General features: G+C 47.8%; 1 protein-coding gene across 1 annotated transcript in view; it reads left to right on the top strand.

The window, feature by feature from the left end:
• The first annotated feature begins 373 nt into the window (after nt 1-373).
• LOC108922265 (forkhead box protein N3-like) overlaps nt 374-25753 on the top strand; it is a 52753-nt gene continuing 27373 nt past the window's right edge. Inside the window, exons 1-2 of the mRNA XM_029251238.1 lie at nt 374-458; nt 1948-2166. Of these exons, the coding sequence (XP_029107071.1) occupies nt 374-458; nt 1948-2166 (304 nt within the window). The remainder of the gene's footprint in view (nt 459-1947; nt 2167-25753) is intronic.

The following is a 25753-nucleotide window of genomic DNA, read 5'->3' as shown; positions in this document are numbered from 1 at the left end:
ATTCCTGTACCAACATACTAGGGCTTCAGGTGGGGACTTGCCACAAGGAGGCTGTCTCCTTTTTTCTAAAGTCTCCTGACATCACGATCATCCTGAGATATAACTGGCTGGTCCTACACGACCCCGTGTTCTCCTGGAGCATAAGAGTGCTTTCCTGGGAAGAACAATGCACCTCCTCCTGTTTGTCCCTACCCTGTAGGGCCACTTCTATCGAGAACCTTGGTTCTGTAGAGCCTCTAGCTGTGCACAAGTACAGAGACCTTGTGGAGGTCTTTAGTAAGCTGTGAGCATCTGGCCTGCCTCCACCCTGGAACTTCTCCCTTCTCATCCAAGAGGTTGTGTGTACCCATTTTCCCTTTCTGAGCATTGGGCCATGGAGGACTATATGATCGAGGTCTTGGCATTCGGCATCATCCAACCTTCTACCTCACCAGCCTCTGCTGGCTTTTTCTTTGTAGGTAAGACAGTGTGCTGCGTCCCTGTGATTATTGTGGCCTTAATGAAATACCCCCATCCCTTGCCATTGATCACAGAAGCACTGGAATAGATCCATGGGGTGTGGGTTTTCACCAGATTGGATTTTTGCAGCACATATAACCTGATCTGTATCAGAGAGGGGGATGAGTGGAAGCCGGCCTTTAGCACCACCCTGGGTCACTATGAGTACTTGGTGATGCTGTTTAGGCTAGCCAATGCTCCCTCCATTTTCCAGGCGTTTGTGAATCACATGCTGGGGGATTTGGTGAATAAGTGTGTTCTGGTTTATTTGGATGATGTATGGAGTTTTGTATGCAAACATGTAATTTAGTATTGTCAATTTGTCACTTGCCTCTATATGAACCAGTATACATTATATGAGCAGCTGTCTGTGGTTTTTTTTTTAAATTATTAAACTGACTCATCAAGCACATCAATGGAAAACTAGAAAAATATTAGTTTTGTGACATTTCTTGAATGTTGAAAGAGGGAGGTCATTCCATAGCATTGGAGCCAGAACTGAAAACTTTTGTGCTATTGATTTTTGGACCTCTTGTGTGTAGCACCACCAAATAAGCAGAGATGGAGTTGCATAGTAGTCTGGATAGGGCATAGCAAAAGATCGGTTCTTGTAGATATCGGGAATCAGATCCATTTATGGTTTCGTAGGCTGTAATTAGTCTGAAATTTAATGCAGGCAACTGTAGGAAGCCACTGGATATAGACAAGGAGGGGGAGCTATATGGCAGTGCTTTGGTATGTCCAACATAACTCATGCAGCAGAATACTGTTTTAAGCACATTGATGCATCCCTCCTGCACAGGAGATTGAAATTGTGGTGTTTGCAGTTCAGGCTATTGCTATGTATTAAATGGTCACTTACGATGTATGAGTTTTCTGTCTTGAAGGTTGAGAATCTGGAGCAGGTTTAATAAGGCAATAAGGAGGTGGTTGGGAGTGCTGCACTATTTACTGAAAGTGGCATAGCGCTATATAAGGGCATATTGGAGCTCCCTGTGACCGGTTTGGTGGAAGAATATATGTGAGCTAAAGTGAAGATGGAGATGACTTTTCCAGATTTAAGTGAGGTTTCAACAGAGACTGTCAGGGACCCTAGAGGACAATCTTTGCAAATGTATTATTATGAGCAGTTTAAATTGTACAGTACATGTTTTGTGTATAAAACATCCATTACATGTTAATATTTAAGTAGTTAACTAGATCTGGAATATTTATCTTTTCATGTAAGATTTAATTGACTAATCAAAAGCCCTCTAGTAGACTCTTTGGATTGGCTGATTTGATATGCATTCTTAGTGCATGTTTTGTCATGGAAATTTGCAAATTCCAGAAGGCTGCTTCCCCTGAGTGGCATATGGAGGAACAATGCCTTGTTTTCAGGCAAGCAAGAAGGGTGAGGGGGAGACGCTAGGACCTAGGGGGAGTCTTCATTCTGCTGGGCTGCCTCAGCTCCTGAGCTCTGCTCCAGTGCTCTGGAGATGAGGAAAGAGTGTGAGAGAGTAGAGAGGGACAGAGACATTAACGCTGCCCCCAGCCACTGCCAGGAAAAAGAAAACACAATACTGCAGCTGAAATGGAGGGAGCAGCCTGTGGGATTTAATAGAGTACACCTAGGAGCTGAAGCTCCCATCGAGGGGGGCCTCCAGTGGAGAGCGCCGGGATTAAAAGGTGACTTTACAGTTGTTCTCTTAGGGCCCATGCACTCGAGCAGGGTTGGCTGACCCTTATCATAAGCACATCGCAATGCAGACATGCTGCCAAAACACACACTGTAAAAATTTTGAAGGCTTCCGAAGGGGAAGAAATCATTATGCCAAAAGCAGAACAATATGGACAGGAGTAGCAGTCTAGGGCATCCAGGTCCAGGGAGTATTTGAAGAGTCTTCACATGGAAGCTTTGAAATAACCAACTTTATGGGGGGGGGGGGGGGGTTAACCCATGAATGAATATTTTGTCATGTTTGTTTTCTTATGTGTTTGAGTGACAAAGCTTCATCTGAGTTTCATGCTGGGGTCTGAGAACAGAGAGCTCATCCTCTGGAGTGCTGTGACCAAAATGGCTTAAATGCAGCGATACCAATGTAACCCAGACTCCCTTAGTTGAAGGGAAACTGAACAGCCAATGGAGGTGGTTTGTTGTAGACGCACAATAAAGCATTTCACTGAAAGCCACAAGGAACACTGACATGTTAAAAGTCAGTTTGTCTTCCTGGAAAACAAACTACCTTGATGAAAGGTCCTTTCAGTTGCATAACTGGGTGGAAATCCAGGAACACATTGTGTTAATTTTCTCAAGCAAGTTTTTGTGAATATTTGTCTTTTTTTTTTTTTTTTTTTTTCCTCTTGGTTCCTGTAGTTTTCTGTGCTTTGTGTATTTTGGTACATTTCACACTCCTACACTTCTGTTCGGTCTGAGCTGGGTTTATTTTCCTAGCCTTGGAAAGAATTAGGGTGTTTCAGGAGGCAGAGATGTCAGGTTTTTTTTCTATATTACTCTTTTCTGCTGATCATGATCACTGCATGCACATTTATTCCACAGGGAGTTGACCAGAGATATCCCTCCAGGGAAGCTGTCATTCCTAAAGTGCTCCCATTGTAGTGAGACAAAAGCGCTGTTCGTTCAGGAATTCACATTTAATCTCAGGGCACCAGCGGCAAGTGGCACTCTTTTCCAAACCTGCACAGCACTGGTGGGGGCACTTCCATTCACAAAACCTCCTCACACTTACCCTAAAACCAAATACATTTTCACACCATACTTTTAGGAACCTTTTTTGGTACATATTAGATCCTCCTTCTCTTTGTCCTTTTGAAGACTTCGTGCCATTCATTATGTTTTCAGCACAGCAGCAAAGCAGAGCACATTCTTAAACATTCAGTAGTGGGGGTTCTCCCTGCCTCCTACACTGTTTTCAGATAGGTGAAATAGAGCTGTAATTTTTGGTGTGGTTACTGACAAACATGCACTCCTTGTTCCCTCAGACTTTTGTTTTTCCTAATGAAGAGGCTTTGTTGTAGAATATTCAGTGTCTTTATGGAATTGTTTCATGCTGTTTAATTTCTTTTAAGGTGCTCAGTTAATTTGCTTCAGATAGTCAAACTTCAGGATTTAAAAATAAAATGTCCCTTTTCAGTCTACAAAGCTCTAAAACAGACCAGGTATTGTGGGTTTCAACCTTTGTTTAATTTTGTTTTTTATAGCAATGACTTGCATAAATGGCATGACTTAATCAATGATCAGTCAGAGCCTCAATATTTATTATACAGTATTTGTCCACATAGGCTGAATTGTTGATGTTATACACAGATGCAGTAATGGTAATGTTCAAATAGGAAGGTCTGAAACCAACATATCAACTGAGCTTTACTGAGAGTTAGATGATAACTTAGCACAGTAAGAAAAAAAATCAAAATTTGAGTTAAAGCACAAATAAACTTAAATCTGTAAGTGAAATAAACATAAATTTCATTACCTGAAAACTGAATTTCTTGAATGACCAACATGATTTTATTAGGTTCATTATGAAATGCTGATGTTAATACTAAGCAAGATTTTAAATTCAAATTAGAAATTCAGTATTTTCTAAACTGGGGGCGCAGTGGGGTGGACCGGGTCCTGCTCTCCGGTGGGTCTGGGGTTCGAATCCTGCTTGGGGTGCCTTGCGACGGACTGGCGTCCCGTCCTGGGTGTGTCCCCTCCCCCTCCGGCCTTACGCCCTGTGTTGCCGGGTAGGCTCCGGCTTCCTGCGACCCCATATGGAACAAGCGGTTCAGAAAGTGTGTGTGTGTTTTCTAAACCATCAGCCCTCTTATCTACCTTCAGAATAACAGAACACTATACTGTTATCTTTTTGCCTGTAGTTTACTGAGGATACCTGACTCACCTTCTACTGTTCTCTAATCCTAAAATGATCAGTGATTGGTTTTTGAAGGACATGAAATTAAGACACTGCCGTAATCTAGTTGTTTACTGCTCCTGAAAATGCTGGCATTGGATGAAGTTTAGCTTTGAAAATGAAGAAAGGTGGGGTGCTGACTGAGGTATGGTCAAATTGGTGTTTTAGGACCATATCTGTTGGTCAGTATCTCCTGTAGATTTTCAGTTAGCTGCACTCTCGTTGAAGTTGTTGGTGTCAGGGATGGTTTTTATCCTTTTCACAATGGCTCCTTTTTGAGGATCATGTTTTTCTGTAGACTACTGCATTTTCTAACACCTGTGCTACTGGAACCAATATCAGTTGTCATAGGGATTAGGGGATGGTGGAGGCTACAAGCTTTCTGAGGAAACCAATGACCTTCTCTTTTTGGGGGCACTGTTTTAGAGCCCTTACAAGTGAGGTGTGGGATGCTGAACTTGACCTCCACTGTTATATTGTTACGTAGCATCATACAACTGCTTGTCAGTGGTAACCATGCCCATCTTTGTCCATGCAGCAATTTTGGGACAGTGCTTGCTCATTTTGTGCATGATGTCAGAAGTGGAGCAGCTGAAGGCTAATTGGAGACTCAAAGGTAGTGCTGTGGAGTCTCACACTGGCTCGTTTATGCCAGTGTGATCGAGAAACCACAGGAAGGAAGGGGTCACGGGAGAGGATGTTGGGTTATGGACAGGGGATGAGGAGGAGAGTAAGGAGCAGGTTTGTGCAAGCACGGACGCTGGTCGGGTCGGTGAATCAAGGTTCCGCATTTGTCTCGGTTAGACTTCTCCCTTTTATCTTGCTTGGTCCAGGTGCATCCTATCCTCGCGATGGCATGGGCGTGGCAGTTTACATGTAGTCCACATGGCTGGTCTTTGAAGGTCTTCAGTCCAGCTCTTTGTGAGACACTGCCTTTTTACCCTTAGTACTTCCAAAAAATAGAGAAACTTTTGCACATAGGTTTTCACTCCATTTCAAATTGGCTGAGGGGATTTGAGGCAAATTTGTGGATATATTTCCAATATATGTGGGTGTTTGAAATTGAAGCTGAATAGTGTCTTTCTGAACTGCTGGTATTTAGGTGTGGACGGCCAGGGAGAAGTCATCTTTAACTGGGTTACGGTTGTTTCAGCTCATATTGAAAGGTTTAGTTCTCTGTTATAAGTGCATGGTTGTTTGCATCTAAACAGAGGAGCATACTTGTGTTCTAAGGTTTGTGAATGTTTCTGTTCAGACTGCAGGGTGTAGTTGTCTTTCATAAGTTTCTGGTTGGTCCACTGTTCATATGCAAACATACTTGGATTCAGGAGGATTGTGGATATTGGCATCAAGATCGAAAGGAGCAGTTGTGTTTTACAAGTTTATGGGTGTGTTCATCATTAATAGGGGAATGAAACTGATTTTTGACAGTGTGAATGTTGCTGACTTTGAAAGGCTTCTGGACGTGTGTTTGTGTGGAAAAGTGCACAGCAGTAAGTTCAGCAGGGGGTGGGGGGGATTCAGCAAATGAATTCCCTGTTGATGAGGGTGTTCAATTATTTGAGAAGTGTTAGCCCTGTTCTTTTGCAAAGTGAAAGCACACTTTGTAGATTCTACCCAATATAGCTGTGTCTTGCACATGACAGTTCCTGTCAGTTTGGTGCAATTAGTTATGATGTAAAACAGACCTGTCCAGATGTATAGGCTTGTTTGGATTTTCAACCACTGAAAATAGTAAATTTTTTTTTTAGAATACTTGTGTCAAATTTGTGTGTTGCAACATATCAAGATCATTATGTCCTTATTGTCATGGCTGGGTCTGGAAGGAAGCGGCGGACCCAAGTGCAGAGCGGTATACGTGGAGTATTCGGGGAAATCCAAGAGAGGAGGTCAGAACAGGCGATGGGTCTTCGAGGTGCGAACGTCGTAACGGAGAATCCAAAAGGTGAGGTCGGTACACAGGCAAGAGGTCGATGATCATAAAGAGGTACAGGATCGTGGAAACAAGGGATGGGATCGGGGAAGGCGTTCGGGAACAGGAATTAGCTAGGAGGTCGCAAATGAGAATGCTGAACAAGGTTCTGCATCAGCTGCTGGTCTGACGCAGCCTTTTATGCCCCAGTCTGTGTTGCGTCCCAGGTGTTCCGTGTCGGCTTGGAGGTGTGGGTGTGGCAGTACCCCCGAGGAGCGGCCCCAAACACCCGAGGGCGACCAGGGGGACGGCCTCGAGGCCGGGGTGCGGGCCGATCCGGATGACTTCTGTGGAAGTCGGCAATGAGGCTTGGATCTAGGATGTCTCGTGCCGCCACCCAGAAACGTTCCTCAGGCCCGTATCCTTCCCAATCTACCAGATACTGAAGGACCCCTCCACGGCGTTGGGAATCCAGAAGTGCCCGTACAGCATAAGCGGGTGCGCCACCGTCGGGCAGGAGTATTGGAGCTGGAGGCGCGGTACCTGGCTGGTGTAGTGAGGTGGCCAAGGGCTTGAGGAAGGACACGTGGAACGTTGGATGTGTTCGTAGGTGTTGGGGCAGTTGCAGGCGATACAAGACCGGGGTTACTTTGCGGGTAATCTTAAAGGGTCCTATGTACCTTGGGCTGAGTTTCTTCGACATGTAGGGTCCTTGGAGACCCCGGGTTGATAGCCATACCCTCTGTCCTGGTGTGAGGGAGAGGTGTCTCCGATGTCGATCTGCTTGATGCTTGATACGGTTTTGCGATTCAAGGAGGTGTCGTCTGACAGCTGCCCATACCTCGTTGCTGGTCCGGTACCAAGTGTCCACAGCTGGCACGTCGCTGGATCCCGGTTGCCATGGGAACAGCGGCGGCTGGTACCCTAGGATGCACTGGAACGGGGAGACACCTGTAGAGGTATGGGTGAGCGTATTGTGGGCGTACTCTTCCCACGGAAGGTATCGAACCCAGTGAGTTGGGTGTTCAAGACAATAGCTTCTGAGGTACCGACCGATGTCTTGCTGTAGCCGTTCAACCTGCCCATTGGCTTGAGGGTGGTACCCCGATGTCATACTCACTGTGACCCCGAGTTTTTTCCAAAAAGCCCTCCAGACCCGCGATGTGAACTGAGGACCCCAGTCGGACACTGTCTTCGGGTAAACTGTAGAGCCGGAATACATGATGAAACAGCAACTCTGCGGTCTCCAAGGCGGAGGGAAGCTTGGGCAGAGGAATCAAGCGACAGCCCTTGGAAAATCGATCGATTAGCGTCAATATGGAGGTCTCTCCTTCGGACAGAGGGAGGTCCACCAAGAAGTCTAATGCTAGGTGCGTCCAGGGACAGTTGGGTACTGGCAGGGGTTCCAGTAGTCCCGCCGGACTCTGATTTGAAGCCTTGGACTGAGCACAGACTTGACACGCCCTGATGTAGTCCTGTACGTCCTCCCGGAGGGACAGCCACCAGTAGTAGAGCTGCTGTATTCCTGCCTGGGTCTTCCCAAACCCTGGGTGCCCCGCAGCTGGATGGTCATGGGCCCATTGTAGGAGTGTGGTTCTCAGACCTGGGGGAGCGTATTGTTTTCCGGAAGGTTAACCTGGTGGTTAGGGGTCTGCTTGTTGTGCTTGGGCCAGGTCCTGGGTGAAGTCCCACTGAACAGGTTCCACAAAGCAGAATCTGGGCAGAATGTAGTCTGGTTCTGGTTTCTCCTACGTTTCGTCATGAAGCCGGGAAAGGGCGTCCGCTTTGTTTTTTGGACCTGGTCTGTAAGTGACAGTAAAGTTGAATCGAGAAAAGAACAGCGCCCACCTGGCCTGACGTGTATTGAGGCCGTGCTGTCTGCAGATATTGTAAATTCTTATGATCAGTTAGTACCAAAAGGTGTTGTGCCCCTTCCAGCCAATGTCTCCACTCTTCTAGGGCTAACTTGATTGCTAGCAGCTCTCTATTCCCTATGTCGTAGTTTCGTTCGGCATCAGACAGCTTCCTGAAAAAAAATGCACAAGGATATAATTTCACGGGCTTACCTTGCCTCTGTGAAAGAACAGCGCCTACCCCTGACTCTGAGGCATCCACCTCAACCACGAATGGCAACTCTGGGTTGGGTTGATTCAGGATGGAGGCTGTAGAAAACTTGTGTTTGAGGGTCTCGAAGGCTCGTTGGGCTTCTTGGTTCCACAGGAGATGAGGGGTTTTACTCGCTGTAAGCACTGTCAGTGGTGCGACGATCATGCTGAAGTTCCTGATGAACCGGCGGTAAAAATTGGAGAACCCCAAAAATCACTGGAGAGCCTTAGTGGTGGTCGGGCGAGTCCATTGATGGATGGTCTGGACCTTACCAGGATCCATAGCAATGCCGTCTCGGGTGAGTATGAACCCCAAGAAGGAGACTTGCTGCTTGTGGAATTCACACTTCTCCAACTTCACACATAATCTGTTTTGCAACAGTCTCTGGAGCACCTGGCGGACTGTCAGTACATGCCTGGCCAACGTATCAGAATAAATCAGGATATCGTCAAGATACACCAGGACGCCATTGTTGATCATGTCCCCGAGCACATGATTTACAAATGCCTGAAAGACACTGGGTGCATTTGCAAGACCAAAAGGCATAACCAGGTATTCGTAATGACCCAGGGTGGTACTGAAAGCAGTCTTCCATTCGTCACCCTCCTGGATACGGACTAAATTGTATGCACTTCTCAGGTCTAGCTTCGTGAACCTTTGCGCCTGCTGGATGTTCTCAAGGGCAGCTGTGATCAAAGGCAGAGGGTGGAGGTATTTCACGCAAATGCTATTCAGCCCCCGATAGTCAATACAGGGGTGTAGCCCCCCCATCTTTCTTTTGATGAAGAACCCAGCAGACGCGGGGGACGTGGATGGCCATATGATTCCTGTTTCTAAGGCTTCAGTGATATAGGTCTGGAGGGCTAATTGCTCGGGTCTGGACAAGGGATAAATGCGACTACGAGGAGGCGTGGTACCTGGCAGGAGATCAATTGCACAGTCCCACGGGCGATGCGGTGGTAGCTCAGATGCGTGTCTTTTGCTAAAAACCTCAGCAAGGTCCTGATACTCGGGAGGAACTGGCACCTGTAGGGCAGATTCTGAGCCTTCTATGGATGTAGCTCGGCAGGGTAGCTTTAGGCATGTCCTCTCACATTGAGGTCCCCAAGCAACCAACTGCCCAGTACTCCACTGGAAAAACCGGGTAATGCTGGGAGAGCCAAGGGAACCCTAGAATCAGGGGAAACTCCGGAGAAGTAATCAAACTCAACATCTCTTGGTGACATATACCCACACTCAGTTACAGGGGCTGTCTGGTGGCCCACAAAATCTTTCCCGAGGGGCTGGCCTTCTAGAGCTTTCACTTTGAGACACCTCCCAATGGGTTTGGAAAGGATACTATGAGTCCGAGCAAAACCAATGTCCATGAAGCACCCTGCTGCTCCCGAATCCACCATTGCTTGCGTCTTTACCTGTCCTGCGCCCCAGGATAACAACGGGTACAACGAGGCGGTTACAACATAGGGTGCCACTCACCTTGGCCTCAGGGCAGACAGGGCACTGGAGACGGAAGTGACCAGGGTCACCGCAGTAAAGACATAGGTGTTTTTGCAGTCTTCGCTGCCGTTCTGTGAGGGACAGGCGCCCAAGCCCCAGCCGTATTGGCTTTGCTTCCTTCTGAGCGGGACAGCATCTTTCTGGGGCAGGTTCTGTGGCTGGTTCCTGAGTTCTGATCTGGTGATCTAAGGCAACAGCAGTTTCTATGAACCGATCTAGGGTCCATCTTTCTCCTTGGAATGCCATTTCTCTGTGGATGTGTGGGTTTAGACCACGGCGAAAACCAGCCAACAAAGCTCTCTCCCCAATCGCTGCACTCTGCAAGGGTACGGAATTCTATGGCGTAATCTGCCACGGGTCGGTTACCATGTTGTAGATTCATGAGTTTTTCACTCAGCTGTTCTTCTGGGTGAACCAGTCCAAAAATGGCGAGGAACCGGCTCTTGAACTGCGCATATGTGCTGGGTGAGCCATTTGTCCAGAGTGCTGTCGCCCAATCAAGCGCTCTGCCCGTGAGCAGAGAGGGTGTAGGTGATCCGGCTCTGTTCGGTGCTGTAAACAAGGGGCATACTGGAAAAACGAGTTCACATTGAAACAAGAAACCTTCACATTGCGCTGGGGTCCCGTCAAAGTGGGTCAGGGGAGACAAGTGGAAACCGCATGATAGAGACGGAGTTGCATTCGAGTCAGGCGCTGCAGGACCGGCTGCGCGTTTCTCAATGGGCTGTGTAAGCACCCGCGACGTATTCAGCACGCTTACCACCTGGTTGTAGGAGGTGATGAGGTTGTGGAGCGTCTGTTCCATACCGGCCAAGCATGCTTCGCGACAGCCCAACTCCGCCTGTAGACGGTTCAGCTCCGCTGGGTCCGTATATGAGGCGGAACCTTCTGTCATGGCTGGGTCTGGAAGGAAGCGGCGGACCCAAGTGCAGAGCGGTATACGTGGAGTATTCGGGGAAATCCAAGAGAAGAGGTCAGAGAACAGGTGATGGGTCTTCGAGGTGCGAACGTCGTAACGGAGAATCCAAAAGGTGAGGTCGGTACACAGGCAAGAGGTCGATGATCATAAAGAGGTACAGGATCGTGGAAACAAGGGACAGGATCGGGGAAGGCGTTCGGGAACAGGAATTAGCTAGGAGGTCGCAAATGAGAATGCTGAACAAGGTTCTGCATCAGCTGCTGGTCTGACGCAGCCTTTTATGCCCCAGTCTGTGTTGCGTCCCAGGTGTTCCGTGTCGGCTCGGAGGTGTAGGCGTGGCACTTATAATGAATTCGTTTACTTCATTGTGTACAAAGGTTTCTAAGCAAACTTCATAAAAAAATAGTTTCCATTCCTATTAAGTCAAGAAATTATTTATGCATTTTGGTATTTCAGTATTTAGGCTTTTTGGTGTCATTTAGATAAAACAGCATACATGTTTACTGCAACGTTACTGAGCTTCACAGTGCAGGACTTAAGCATTTCATGCCTTTTAACATAGAGTCTGAGAAGCAGAATACCAACAGTAGACACCCAGTTAGGACAGTGACATTCTGATGCATGGGAAAAACTGGACATCAGAAGATGTGTTTAATAGAATGTTTCACTACCTTGAGTGAAGAAAATGAAATTAAAAGTAAGCTATTGGAAATATTCAGCTACAGATAAGGCAAAGCATTTTTCTTCTAGTGTATTTGTCATGGTTGCGCTGCACGAGGACAGATTCAAGTGCAGAGTTTCGTAAACAGACGTTTAGGGGCACTGTCACGCGGAACCAAGGGAACCGGGATGGCTGGAGTGCAGAGTTGTTCATCTAGAGTCAAGGGATCAGGCAAGTTCTCGGTGTCGAGGACAGGCGAAGGGTTGGTCGATCGGTGGTCGGAGTCAGAGCGGCGTGGTCAGGGAACGAAGCGAAGGGTCAGTTGAGCAGCGGTCAGCGTTGCTGAAATGACACTTCTGGCGGTATCTGATGCTCTCAAAGCTGCTCGAGCTGCCTCCCTCTCCTCGGTCCTCATCCTCCTCAATCTGTCTGTAGCATTTGACACTGTAAATCACCGGATTCTACACTCTTCTCTTAACCAGCTTGGGATCAAGGGTGTGGCACTAAGATGGTTTGAGTCCTACTTATCTCACAGATCATATTAAGTGGTCTGGTGGAGCTTTCGTTCTTCTCCTCTGCCTCTCTTAACCGGTGTCCCGCAGGGCTCAGTATTGGGTCCTCTTTTCTCGATCTACACCTCCTCCCTCAGTCCGGTCATAGCCTCCCATGAATTCAAATACCACTGCTATGCTGATACCCAGCTCTTCCTCTCCTTTCCACCTGGTATGTCAGACACCTCCGCATGCATTGCTGCCTGCCTGTCAGACATCTCTTCATGAATGTCTGATCACCACCTCCAACTCAACCTCTCCAAAACAGATTTTTTACCTCCCAGCTGGCCTGTCTTCCTGTCACAACCTCTTAATCAAACTGGACAACTCACTCATTTCACCTACCTCCTTGGCTAAGAATCTGGGAGTAATGATTCATGCGAGTCTGTCTTTCTCTCAGCACATTGAAGCCACAACCCAGTCCTGCAGATGCATCCTGCATAATATTCATAGGATCCGTCCCTACCTCACAACTGAGTCTGCCCAACTATTTCACCAGGCCATGGTGACTTCCCGTCTGGACTACTGCAACTCTCTTCTGTGTGGCCTTCCTGCTACTGCCATCAAACCTCTGCAGCTTCTATAGAATGCTGCTGTACGAGTTGTTTGATTTGCCAAAGCATTCCCATGTACGTGCTCTACTCATTTCTCTGCACTGGCTTCCTATAGCTGCCCGAATCAAATTCGAGACCCTGGTTATTGTCTACAAATGCATCAGTAGAACTGCTCCCAGCTATTTACAGGTCTTGATCAACTGCTACACCCAAGCCAGACTCCTTCGCTCATCTACTTCTGCTCGCTTGGTGGTCCTGCACACGAAAGGTAAAGCACTCGGTTCTGGCGCTGTTGTGGTGGAACGATCTTCCCCTCTCACTCAGAACTGCAAAAACTCCATCTATATTCAAGAAGGGTCTGAAAACACCTTTTCCGGACCAGTTTCGCCCAAGATCCCTCCAGCTCGTTTACGCTGTAAATGTTCATGCACCGTAACTTCATGAGCATCACCAGATAAAGCCTTTTATCAGCTACTACTCCGGCATTGTATTTGCTTAAGTACTTAAAAAAATGGTATTAGGGCATCAGGATTTGTCTATCCTGTGTTTTATTCTACTTGAATGATGAATTTCGGTACAGCAAATGGCAGGTAAACTAGGTTTACTTGAGTCACATGTCTGCAGGTATGTCTTTCTCTTAATGTAATGCATAAATTGTTGTTTTGCTGAGATGTACGTCACTTTGGACAAAAGCGTCTGCTAAATGAATAAATGTAAATGAGAGAAAAAGATAAACTGGCATAAAGTTGTGGACTGATTCTGGATCCAAAGAATTTTCTTTTACAGCTGTGAGTTAAGAATTTTTGAAGGTAGATGGGAATTAACCAGAAGAGAGAGGGAAGTTGCTAATCGTGGTAATGGTAGAGCTATAAGAAATAAGCTCTGGGGAACTGGCCTGAGATATGTGTAGCATCAGGAGGTTGAAGATTCCACCTTCTTAAAGGGGTTGAAATGTTAAGACTGATGTTTAACAAGAAGACTTAACATGATTGTGGCAGTTTGGTACCAAGAACTTGTCCATGACGGAATTGACTGTCTCAAGCAAACCTAGTTAGCTACCTACCACTTGCTACACCGAGGTTCACCGACTCTTAGCAGTGGATCACTCAACTCGTGCGTTGATGAAGAACACAGCTAGTTGTGAGAACTATGGGGGGGGAGGGAAGAAGGCGACGGCCTCGGGGGGAGGGGGGGAGAAGCGGGGTGGATGAGGGGGCCGGGGGCCGGGATCCCGCCTCGGCCGGCGCGCGCCGGGCCTTCACTTTCATTGCGCCCCTCGGGTTTCGCTCGAACCCTCGGACTCGCGCGCGCGTCAGACTCCTTGGTCCGTGTTTCAAGACGGGTCGGGTGGGTCGCCGACGTCGCCGCTGACCCCTGGCGCCTTTCGTGTCGTGGGCCGATCCCCGCCCTGGGCGGCGCGACGCGGTCGGGAGCGCACTGAGGACAGTCCGACCCGGTTCTGCGGTCGCGTCGGGGGCGGAGGGGCCCCGGCCCTCCGGTCGTCCCCGCCGCCCGGCGGCGCCCGCCGCTCGCGCGGCGGGGCCCGGCGTGCGGGAGGGAGGGGCGGCGCGGCGGAAGTCCTTTTCCTCGGCCCCGGGAAGCGGCGAGGTCGGGGCGGCGGGGGGCTGTAACGCCCGGCGCCTTGTTTAGGGGCCGCCGGGCAACCTTCCCGAAAAACCCGGAGCCCTTCCAGGCCGACCCGGAGCCGGTCGCGGCGCACCGACCGCGGAGGAAATGCGCTCGGCGGGGGCCGAGCCCGGCCGGGCCGCGGTCCCCTTTTCTTCCGCCCCGCCGCCGCACTCCCCCCGGCCCCCCGGGGGGGGCGGGAGGAGGGACGGGCGGGGAGAGAGGGGATCCGACGGGAGAAACCCGGGACGGCCGACCGTCGTTAACCCGCCGAGTTGAATCCTCCGGGCGGACTGCGCGGACCCCACCCGTTTACCTCTTAACGGTTTCACGCCCTCTTGAACTCTCTCTTCAAAGTTCTTTTCAACTTTCCCTTACGGTACTTGTCGACTATCGGTCTCGTGCCGGTATTTAGCCTTAGATGGAGTTTACCACCCGCTTTGGGCTGCATTCCCAAGCAACCCGACTCCGGGAAGACCGCGCCGCTGCGCGACGGGGGCCGCTACCGGCCTCACACCGTCCACGGGCTGAGCCTCGATCAGAAGGACTCGGGCCCCCTGGCTGAAGCCCCGGTCGAGCAGTCTTCCATACACTACATTTCCCTTGCCCGCCGCGCAGATGGGGATTCGGCGGCAGGCTCTTCCCTCTTTGCTCGCTGCTACTGGGGGAATCCTCGTTAGTTTTTTCCTCCGCTTAGTAATATGCTTAAATTCAGCGGATCGCCTCGTCTGATCTGAGGTCGCATTCGGAACTGGGTTCGAGGGAGGGAGGCAGAGAGAGACGGGGGGGGGGGGGGCGTCCAGCTGCTGCTGCCACCCCCTGCTGCTGCTCCCGCTCGGAAACTCTTCTCAAACTCTGGAATGAGCAACCTATAATGGTCATCTGTATAACTCGGCAAGAATGATTTCTTTATTTATGATTTCTTAAATTTTTACACAGATCTTGGTGCTGGGTCCCTTACTCTTTTCCATCTATACATTTTCTCTCAGCTCTGTTGCTTCCCACTTTTTTTTTTTTTTTTTTTTTTTCCTGTGAATGCTATGTTGACGATACCCAGTGTTATGAGAAACTGATTGCATTCAAAAATTGTCTGCATCTAGATATTTTCATCTGTTGGTGTAATGTACTGCTATATTCTTTTGTGAGATGTATGTCACTTTGCAGTAAAGTGTCTGCTAAATGAATAATTGTAATATACATGTAAGACGGAGCCAAACTTAATAGAGACAAGGACCCAATGGGTTCTGCAGATTAGTGTTTACTACAATTTGATTGCAGTATATTGTATGGTGGTTAAAGATGCAAGGCTGCCTGACTGAGGAAATGGTTCTGTTGTGCTCCCCAGGAATGCCATGGCTTTCACCTGAAGCAAGACGGCGGACACAAGATGCAGAGCATTGTTTATTTTCAGGGGTAATCCAAAGCTGTAGTCGTGATTCAAGCCGGGTAGATCGATGCGCAAACAGGGTTTGAAGGACAATCCAAGATTGTGGTCTTTACACTAGCAGAGGTCAGAACCGAAGACAAGGCAGCAGGGATCAAAGGAGCAACAAAGGGAAAAAGGAACGAGGACGGGAGAACAAGGGTAGGTAAGGTAACATGCACAAGCCGAAGAGCAAGGGTTTGCTGAACTAGGTTCCACGCGCGGTGTCGTCCGTCTGCCTTTCATCCCTCTTTTCGGGTTGGGTGTCAGGTATTCCTTGTTGACACGATGGCACAGGCGTGGCAGTACTCCGCCCCCCAGGAGCTGCTCTAGCCGCTTTGTGAGGGCCCGGCAGGCGTCCCAGGGGTCACGGCGCTGGTCGATCGGAATGATCCCTATGGAGATCAGAAATCAAATCAGGATCTAGAATGTCCTTTGCTGCCACCCAACTCTGTTCTTCCGGACCATAACCCTCCCAGTCAACAAGATACTGGAGCGTGCCACCCCGGCATCTGGAATCCAACAGGGTACACACTGTGTAGGCCAGTGCTTCGCCATCCTGCAACGGGAGAGGGCCGGGTGTGACTGGCGAGGGTTGGCCTAAGGAGATGGCACAACATTTCAGGAAAGAGACGTGAAAGGTCGGGTGGACACGTAAATGTGATGGGAACTGTAGACAATAGGACACCGGAGTCACCCTCCACAGGACCATGAAAGGACCCAAGTATCTGGGGCTTCGTTTCTTTGCATATAGGAACCCCCGGAGCCCCCATGTGGACAGCCAAACTCGCTGACCAGGAACTAAGGAGAGGGGTCTTCGTTGGCGATCCTCTTGTTGGGCTTCGAAGAAGGTGTTATCTTTCGGCATACTTTTTTGATGCTCCAGTACCAAGCATTCACTGCAGGGATGTCACTTGCCTCCAGGGGAACAGGGGAGGTTGATATCCTAAAACCCACTGGAATGGGAAGCATCCTGTGGAGGAGTGAGTCAGGGTGTTGCGTGCATATTCTGCCCATGGGAGATATCTTATCCATTGCTGAGGGCTGTTCATGCAGTAACGATGTAAGAAGCATCTAATCTCTTGTTGTAGTCTTTCTACTTGCCCATTAGCCTGGGGGTGATAGCCAAATGTCTGGCTTACCGTTACTCCTGACTTCCCCAGAAAGCCTTCCATAAGTGGGGTGTGAATTGGGGTCTGTGATCGGACACAATGTCCTCCGGTATCCCAAAGAAGCGAAACACTTGCTAAAACAAGAGTTCTGCTGTCTCCAGAGTGGTTGGGAGCGGTATTAAGCGACAACCCTTAGAAAATCTGTCAGACGGTCATGATGGTGGTCTTACCTTCTGAGGACGGGAGATCGACTAGAAAGTCTATGGCAATGTGTGACCAGGGATGGTTTGGAACTGGCAGGGGTACAAGGAGTCTGGCAGGCTTTTGGTAGTAGGGCTTGGATTACGCGCAAGTATGGCACACCAAAACATAATCTCGGATGTCGTCCTGGAGGGAATGCCACCAGAATTGTTTCTGTAACAGGGTCAACATCTTACCATAGCCAGGGTGTCCAGCGGCGGACTGGTCATGTGCCCACTGGAGGAGGGTCGTCCGCATCCCTAGTGGTACATATTGCTTCCCATCAGGCTTGCTGGGAGGTTCTGGCTCAGTGGTTTGTGACTGTGTTAAGTCTTGACAGAAGTTCCACTTTGTGGGAGCCACAAAGCAGTGTCTTGGAAGAATGAAATCTGGGTCAGGTTTGGGTACTTGGTCTTCATGTATCCGGGAGAGCGCTTCAGCCTTGGTGTTTTTTCAACCTGGTCTGTAAGTAACAGTAAAATTAAAACGAGAAAAGAAAAGCACTCACCTGGCTTGTCGTGGATTTAGGCGTCAAGCATTCTGCAAATATTCTAGGTTCTTATGGTCCGTGAAGACCATGAAGGGATATTTGGCTCCTTCTAACCAGTGACGCCATTCCTCCAGGGCCAGTTTAATTGCTAGAAGTCCTCTGTTGCCTATATCATAATTGCGTTCGGCTGGAGTTAACTTCCTGGAAAAGAAAGCACATGGGTACATCTTTGCGGGGTTACCCTGCCTCTCTGAGAGCACAGCTCCTACTCTGGTCTCCGAGGCATCTACCTCTACTACAAAAGGCAGTTCTGGATCAGGCTGGTGAAGTATCTGTGCATATGTGAATTTTTGTTTCAATGTGCCAAAGGCATATTGTGCGCTAGCCGTCCAGTGGAGTCGGGGTGTGGGACTTGCGGTCATGGCAGTGAGGGGTGCGGCTAAGGTGCTGAAGTTCTGTATAAAGCGACGGTAAAAGTTGGCGAAGCCTAAAAAAGTTGCAGGGCCTTGACTGTGGTCGGGGATGTCCACTGTACGATTTGCACCTTACCCAGGTCCATTGTGATGCCATCGAGGCGAAGCACTAACCCCAGGAAGGTGACCTGTTTTTGGTGAAACTGACATTTTTCCAGTTTGACAAAAAGCGAATGTTGTCACAAACGACCTAACGCACGCCTCACCAGACGGACATAGTGCTCCATGGAAGGGGAATAGATCAATATATCGTTGAGGTAAACTAATACCCCATAGTTTCTGAGATTACTCAGAACGTGATTTACAAAGGCTTGAAATATGCTAGGCGCGTTTGCTAGGCCAAACGGCATAACACGGTATTCATAGTGACCTAGGGACGTACTGAAGACGGGCTTCCATTCATCCTCTTTCCGGATTCGGATGAAATTGTATGCACTACAGAAGTCTAATTTAGTGAACCACTGTGCCCCTTGTATCTGTTCGAGTGGCGGTGATCAATGGCAAAGGATGTGGATACTTAATGGTGATGCGGTTTAGGCCTCTGTAATCTGTACAAGGCTGCAGGCCACCATCCTTTTCTATGAAGAAGAACCCGGCAGGAGATGTAGACAGGTGGATGATACCTGTGGCAAGAGCCTCGGAGATGTACTGCTGCAGAGCCTGTTCTGGTCGGGACAATGGGTACAGCTTGCTCTGAGGTGGCATGATACCTGGAAGGAGGTCGATCATGCAGTCCCAGGGTCGGTGTGGGGGTAGTTCCGCTGCCTGGGTTTTGCTAAATACTTCTGCAAGGTCTTGATACTCAAGAGGAATAGAAACTAGTGAGTCAGTGCCTGCACTTTCAACAGAGGTAGCTCTACAGGGAAGCTGCAAACAGGTCTTATCGCACTGCGGGCCCCAGGACACCAACTCCCCTGTGCTCACACAAAAGGTAGGGTCATGAGAAGATAACCATGGAAAGCCGAGTATTATTGGGAGTTCTGGGGACACGATCACATAGAACAAGTGTTCTTGATGACAAGCTTCTACTTGCACTTGTAACCGGTCAGTCTGGGACTCCACATAGCCCTTTCCTAGGGGCTGGCCATCTAGGGTGCTTATCCTTAGCTGGGTCTCGCACTGTCTATGGGGTATCTGGTGTGTTAAGGCAAATTTAGCGTCTATGAAACTCCCCGCAGCTCCCGAATCCACTAGGCCCTGAGCCAATACTTTGGCTTGGGTTACAAAGAAAGTAACAGGTACAGTAAGTTTATTACAGCGAAGGGCTCCACTCATCTAAACCTGGGGGCAAACCGGGCATTGCAGCCGCAGATGGAGGCATAGGTGGTCATGGATCCGGCGTTGGCGTTTGACAGCAATCAGTCGGCCAGGTCCCAGCTGCATGGGTTCAACCTCCTCGCGTGGGGCCCCAAGGTGCTCCAGGGGGATTCTGGTTCCGTGGGGAGACCTGGACAGGGAGCCACGAACATCATCTCTCTTCTAAGGCAGGGGTTCAAACCTCTTCGGAAACAAGCTAAGAGTGCTTTGTCTCCCCACCACTTCGCGCAGCCAGGGTCCGGAATTTGATAACGTAGTTGGCCACTGGGCGGTCGCCTTGGTGCAGGTCTAGAATACGCTCACCTGCATTTAAATCCTGGAGCAGGAGCCCAAAGACAGCCTGGAATTGGGCCATAAACTCTTCGTATGTTTCTGGGGGTTGCTGTCCCTCGCCGCCGTGACCCAGTCAAGTGCCCTCCCAGTCAGCAGGGAAATGAGGTAAGCAATGCGGTTTTGATCTTGCAGATACACATGAGGGAGGGAGAAAAAAACCAGCTCGCGCTGCATGAGGAAGCCAGCACAGGGGGAAGGAGTGCCATCAAACCTGGTTGGTGCTGCGAGTCTCAGGTCGTGCTTAGGTGGGGGCGGGGTGATTGCTCGCAGTGATCTCAACGGTGGTGGGGTGTCGGGATCTGCCTGTCCCCCTGGGTTAAACCAAGCCTTGGTCTTGTAACATTGTCACCAGGTCAGTAAACGCATCAGCCAGCCGATTGAATGTTTGCTCCAAGTTTCCCAGGCTCGCTGCCTGTGCAGCGAGTGCACACTGGAACCAATCCTGCTCCGCTGTGTCCGAAGTGGAGGCGGAACCTTTTGCCATGGCTTTTTGCCTGAAGCAAGATGGCGGACACAAGATGCAGAGCACTGTTTATTTTCAGGGGTAATCCAAAGCTGTAGTCGTGATTCAAGCCGGGTTGATCGATGCACAAACAGGGTTTGAAGGACAATCCGAGATCATGGTCGTTACACTAGCAGAGGTCAGAACCGAAGACAAGGCAGCGGGGATCAAAGGAGCAACGAAGGGAAAAGGGAACGAGGATGGGAGAACAAGGATAGGTAAGGTAACATGCACAAGCCGAAGAGCAAGGGTTTGCTGAACTAGGTTCTGCACCCGGTGTCATCCATCTGTGCCTTTTATGCCTCTCTTCGGGTTGGGTGTCAGCTGTTCCTTGTTGACACGATGGCACAGGCATGGCAAGGAGAGAATAGGCAAGATCTACAATATGGAAAGTAAGGGGATCCACTTTGAGCATTACATCAGTAGCTGTGATATTACCTCCTTTACTAATGCAGATGCTCCTGTCATCCAGACAAGCAAAGATATTTAAAGGTCTTCATCCATTGTGCAGATTAACCTTCTCCATTTGGTTTAATTTTTAATGTGTCATATAGGAAAAACAGCGTCATGCCCCCTAAGTGACACCTGCGGCTGATCAAGGGATGGAAGTATAAAGGGCGGCTCTGGACTTAGTTCAGCCTTACCTGACAACTGTGTTAGAACCTGTTTTCCTCGACCCCCTCCGTGTTCCCAGTTTCCTAGTCTTTTTGCCTCCTCGTCTTTGTCTCCCTGGCTTCCCCGACTCATGGCTTGTTTCTTGGATTTTGTCTTTTGGATTCTCCTTGTAACTACCTTTGCACCTCGGTGACCCTTTTCTCAGTTTTGACTGAGATTGAACTGCCCTTTGAATAAACCACCCTGAGCACTACGATTGGGCCCAACGCCTCTTCCATGTGGGGAAACCATAACACACTGGCAGGCATGTATGTAATAACTTTTGAACATACACTGAAATACAAGTGAGGAAAATGGGAGTTTAAGACAAGTAGACTCACAACTAGACTCACACACACATTTGCAGAACCGCTTGTCCCATACGGGGTCACGGGGAAGCGGAGCCTACCCGGTAACACAGGGCGTAAGGCCGGAGGGGGAGGGGACACACCCAGGACGGGACGCCATTCGAGAAAAATATGGCAGGTTAAAAACATTAAAATATATTGGGTATAGTAAGAAAATCAGAATATTTTGCACCGAAGCATACTGCCACAAGGAACCAAGGACGTGGGGGCGGCTGGACCCAAATGCAGGATTGGTCATCAGGAACCGAGGGGTCAGGCAAATTTTTGTTGTCGAGGACGGGCAAAGAGTTGATCAATCGGTGATCAGAGTGAGAGCAAGTATCCAATGATGTAGTCAGGGGACGGAACGAAGGGTAGAAAGCCAGGAAACAGACAGGAAGCAAGGGATGAGGAAGAACTAGACATAAAGTAGGGGGGACGGTTGTCTCAGCGGGATTCTGCGATTGTATGGGAGCTGAGGAGGGTCTTTAAAGGGTGCGTGTACTGATTGGTGTCAGGTGCTGTTGAGTGTGATGCAGGCGTGGACGTGACACGTACTTGTGGAAATCCGTAACCGTACAAAAATAGTAAAATCAGATGTAAAGTTGAAAGCTGTAGGTTGAAACTTGTTTCTGATAGAACAAGTAACAGCAATCATGCGCTCATGAAATTAAAAAAAAATATATGCAAGCATCTCGTTTTAAAAAATTTCTTAATCTAAATTTTTGGTATAGTGGCACTTGGCTTTTGATACCCAGTTTTGGTTTACAAATCAAAAAGAGCATAACTTATGTTACATATGTCCAGAACACTTGAAAGTTGAACGCTGCACAAGTGAAGTGCAATAATATGTTGCAGCTGGTGAGTCTTCATCTAGGTCTCAGCATGGTGTTTTAAGAATGTCAATGTTGATTTTATAAGAGTGGGGCATTATGGGAAGCTTATGAAATACCACAGAAGTGTTTGTCAGCCATATGGATATGTTGTTTAATTGAATGACTCTGGAGACATTCAGTTAAATAACATACTCTGTTTACTCATGACTCTGGAGATGCGGATCGCTGCCACTGCCCAGCATTGCAACAGCGTATCGCACCGCATATAGCTTGCCGGGGAAAAAATTCAAAATCTGCATCGGCAGTCCGCATCTTCCAGTCTGCCACGTGGTCACACTAGTGTATACAACCGATACTGTACGGTGTCCTGTGTTGCCAGCGTTTTTTGGATCTACGTTGTGTTTTGTACATCCATCATGTCTATGAAATGCCCGTCTCCTGCTCCTGGTGAGAAGAAAAACAGGAAGGCAGTTACTCTTAGTATGTTTATATCATTATTGTACTAGTCTAATCTGTTAATATCTTGCATACATGCACTGTTCATTAGTACTGTGTAAGTAGCTTGTGTTTTTTATCATGTAGCACCATCCTGGAGGAACATTTTGGTTTACTGTATACTGTACCAGCTGCATAATAAAAAGGTTAAAATGACAAAGCCACTTTGACTTTGAGTTTGATGAAAGCAGCAAGCCCGTAATGACCATCGCATGTGAACTTGGACTTTCGCAATCGACAGTCTCAACCATTTTAAAGGATAGGAAGCGATGATGTTCGGTAGGTTAGGTGACGTAAATGCATTTTCAACTTACGATGGGTTTGTCAGAACGTAACCCCATTGCAAGTCAGGGACCGTTTGTATATACTTACAGCCAGATCACACCTCTCCCTGCACCCACTCCCTGTTCTTCAGGGTGGGATCCTGTTTACCCTTCCTATCTTCTGAATCTAGCAGAGTGCAGCAAACAAGTAAATTTTAATTACTCTGTGCTGAGTACTGATGCAGTGGATGGTTTTGTTTACTTCATGCATAAATCTGATAAGTGTTTTATGTGGGGGTGTGGTGACCTAGTGGGTTGAACTAGGTCCTGCTCTCCAGTGGGTCTGGGGTTCGAGTCCCGCTTGGGGTGCCTTGTGGCGGACTGGCGTCCCATCCTGGCTGTGTCCACTCCCCCTCCAGCCTTATGCCCTCTGTTGCCAGGTTAAGCGCTGGCTCCCTGCAACCCCATATGGGACAAGCAGTTCAGACGATTGTGTGTTTGTTTGTTCTACGCAGTATGTTCATTGTACAAAAAATCCGTTGCCAAAATGGGAAAAGTTGTCCCTGCTTGTATCATTCTTTCTACCATTATCTTGATATAGACTTCATTGTACAGGTATTATTAGCAGTTTGTTCATGCTTTTCACAATAGTACATATTCTTCAGTGAATGGGACTTGTGATGTATAATTAACATCAGATGAAATTCCCAGAAAAAATACACTGTTGCTGACAGTGTCAATTGCAGAATTAACATAAGTGAAATTCCCAGCACAAAAATGTTTGCTGGTTGAACAATAGAGTTCTTTAGCATTCCATGATAGTTTAACTGAATTCATCCATTGAAAGTATCTACATTTTGTTGGTAGAGCTCTCATATGTTGGTTTAGTCTGCAAGTGTGGCACTGTCCCTGTGACTGCCAGAGGCGGAAAAAAAATCTTTTGTTTCACTTTGAAAAGTGTATTCTGTGAAATTCAATTATGTAATACTTAGTACTTGCATGAAATAAAACCTCATCAAGTAAAATAGCACTTAACAGCACTAGTCCATCTTTATTTGTAAATAGGGTCACACAACATTACAGAAAACTCTCAATTAACATTACACAGTGGTCTTAAAGCTGAATGTCCTTGAGTGCAGTACTTTAAGCAGAAGAGCTTAAACTGCTTTGTTTCCTTTATATGTTATGCAGATATGAGTGTAATCACTGTGAAATTGCACATGCTTTTAACCGGTCAACCGGTCTTTTCTCCCATTCCTTATCTAGTGACAAGTGAAAGCAGCAGAGATTGCATCTGTCTCATCACCATCCAGATGAATGATCAAGTAGGAGCCCTCAGGTGGCAAAGTTGTTCACAGCTTGGAGTCTCATAGTTTCAGGGTTGCTATGCGACTGAAATGGCAGCTAGAAAAGGTTTAAGCACAGCTGTTATGGTTTCTCAGGATAATACTCTTTTAATAAGTCTCACTGCTCTGTTTGTCCATCCTCTCATGACTGAAGATAGCCACAGCTCCAGAGAGAGTGTGTTTTAATGATAAAATATGAAACAGATACATACTGTTTTAATGCTGCATGGGTAGCATTTAAAAAAAACTGTAAATACTGTATATCCTCAACATGGAATTACAATATTTTTCTTCTTCACATTGGGATACTTGTCAGAATTATGTCATCTCTTTTTCTGTTATATTTGTGAGGTTTACAATATAAATTGGAGGGAGCAATGGTGTAGAAGGTTTGGCTGGGGCCTGCTCTCTGGTGGGTCTGGGGTTTGAGTCCTGCTTGGGGTGCCTTGTGATGGACTGGCATCCTGTCCTGGGTGTGTCCCCTCCCTTCCAGCCCTGCACCCTGTGTTGCTGGGTTAGGCTCCAGTTTGCTATGACCCTGCTTGGGACAAGTGGCTTCAGACAGTGTGTATGTGTGTACAATATAAATTGGATCTATAATACAAACATGTTTTGTTGGTTTCAGGCTATGCAGATTTTTGTATATAGTTAAATGAACAAATAATGAATACATCAGCCAACAAACATATTAATTAAACTTGTTTAATCCCAGAGGGAGATTAACTATGGTTGTAGCAGAATAAAATATACAACATACATACAACAGACATGTACTTTCGTACATACATAAAGCAGTCAATAAATAAGCAGAAAAATAAATAAGTTAACAAGTACAGTAAGATCAAAAAGTGATGTCAACGAATGACTGGATAGGCAAACAAAATACAACAGAGGTGAAGTGGGTTGAAGAGAAATGATGAGTGAAGATGTGGTGGTGCATGGTGTTTTGGGATACAGAAAAGATTTTTAAAACAGTGAAAACATTGCAAACAAACTGCAAAAAACCCACACACTGAGAAATTTGTAGTAAGACACGTAGAAAAACTAAGGGGGGAAAAAAAAAAAAAAACACAAGAAAAGCTACTGAAAAACCACTAAAACAAACTTGTACATAGGGAGCAGGTATGCTATGCTAACCACCTGGAGCAGCACCATCTTCAGTGCTTTGAGTTTTGTCTTTTTTGGGCATTGTCAACCCATTGCCAATGCAGACATATTTTCATTTTTTCTTCACAAAGTGGTGGCTCAGTCACTTTCACTAACCTCTTGTCCTGGTCACGGTCATGCTGGTCTGGAGTCTCTCCCAGACTCACTGGGCACAAGGCTGGGGGTACACCCTGGACTGGACACCACTCCAAGACAGAATAGCCACACATGCACACACTCACACACCCATTCACACACTGTGGACAATTTAGCATCACTGGTCCATCTATACTGCCTGTGCTTTGGGTGTGGGAGGAAACCAAAGCAAAGCACCTGAAGGAAACCTATACAGACACAGGGTGTACTCCAGACAAACAGAGAGCCTAATTTCAACCTGTGAACAAATGGCCAAGGTGCTGTGTGGGAGCAGCACTACTTGCTGCACCATCAGAAGTGGCTTGATTTGCTGGAAAAAAAAGCACCTGTCAGTAGTTATACGTTGGTGGTACACTTCCTCCTCAAGTTTTCAAGCAAGAGTGTGTGTTTTTTTTTTTTT

Source organism: Scleropages formosus, chromosome 1 (assembly GCF_900964775.1).
Source record: "Scleropages formosus chromosome 1, fSclFor1.1, whole genome shotgun sequence".
NCBI lineage: Eukaryota > Metazoa > Chordata > Actinopteri > Osteoglossiformes > Osteoglossidae > Scleropages > Scleropages formosus.
This window is presented reverse-complemented; position numbering and strand designations above follow the sequence as displayed.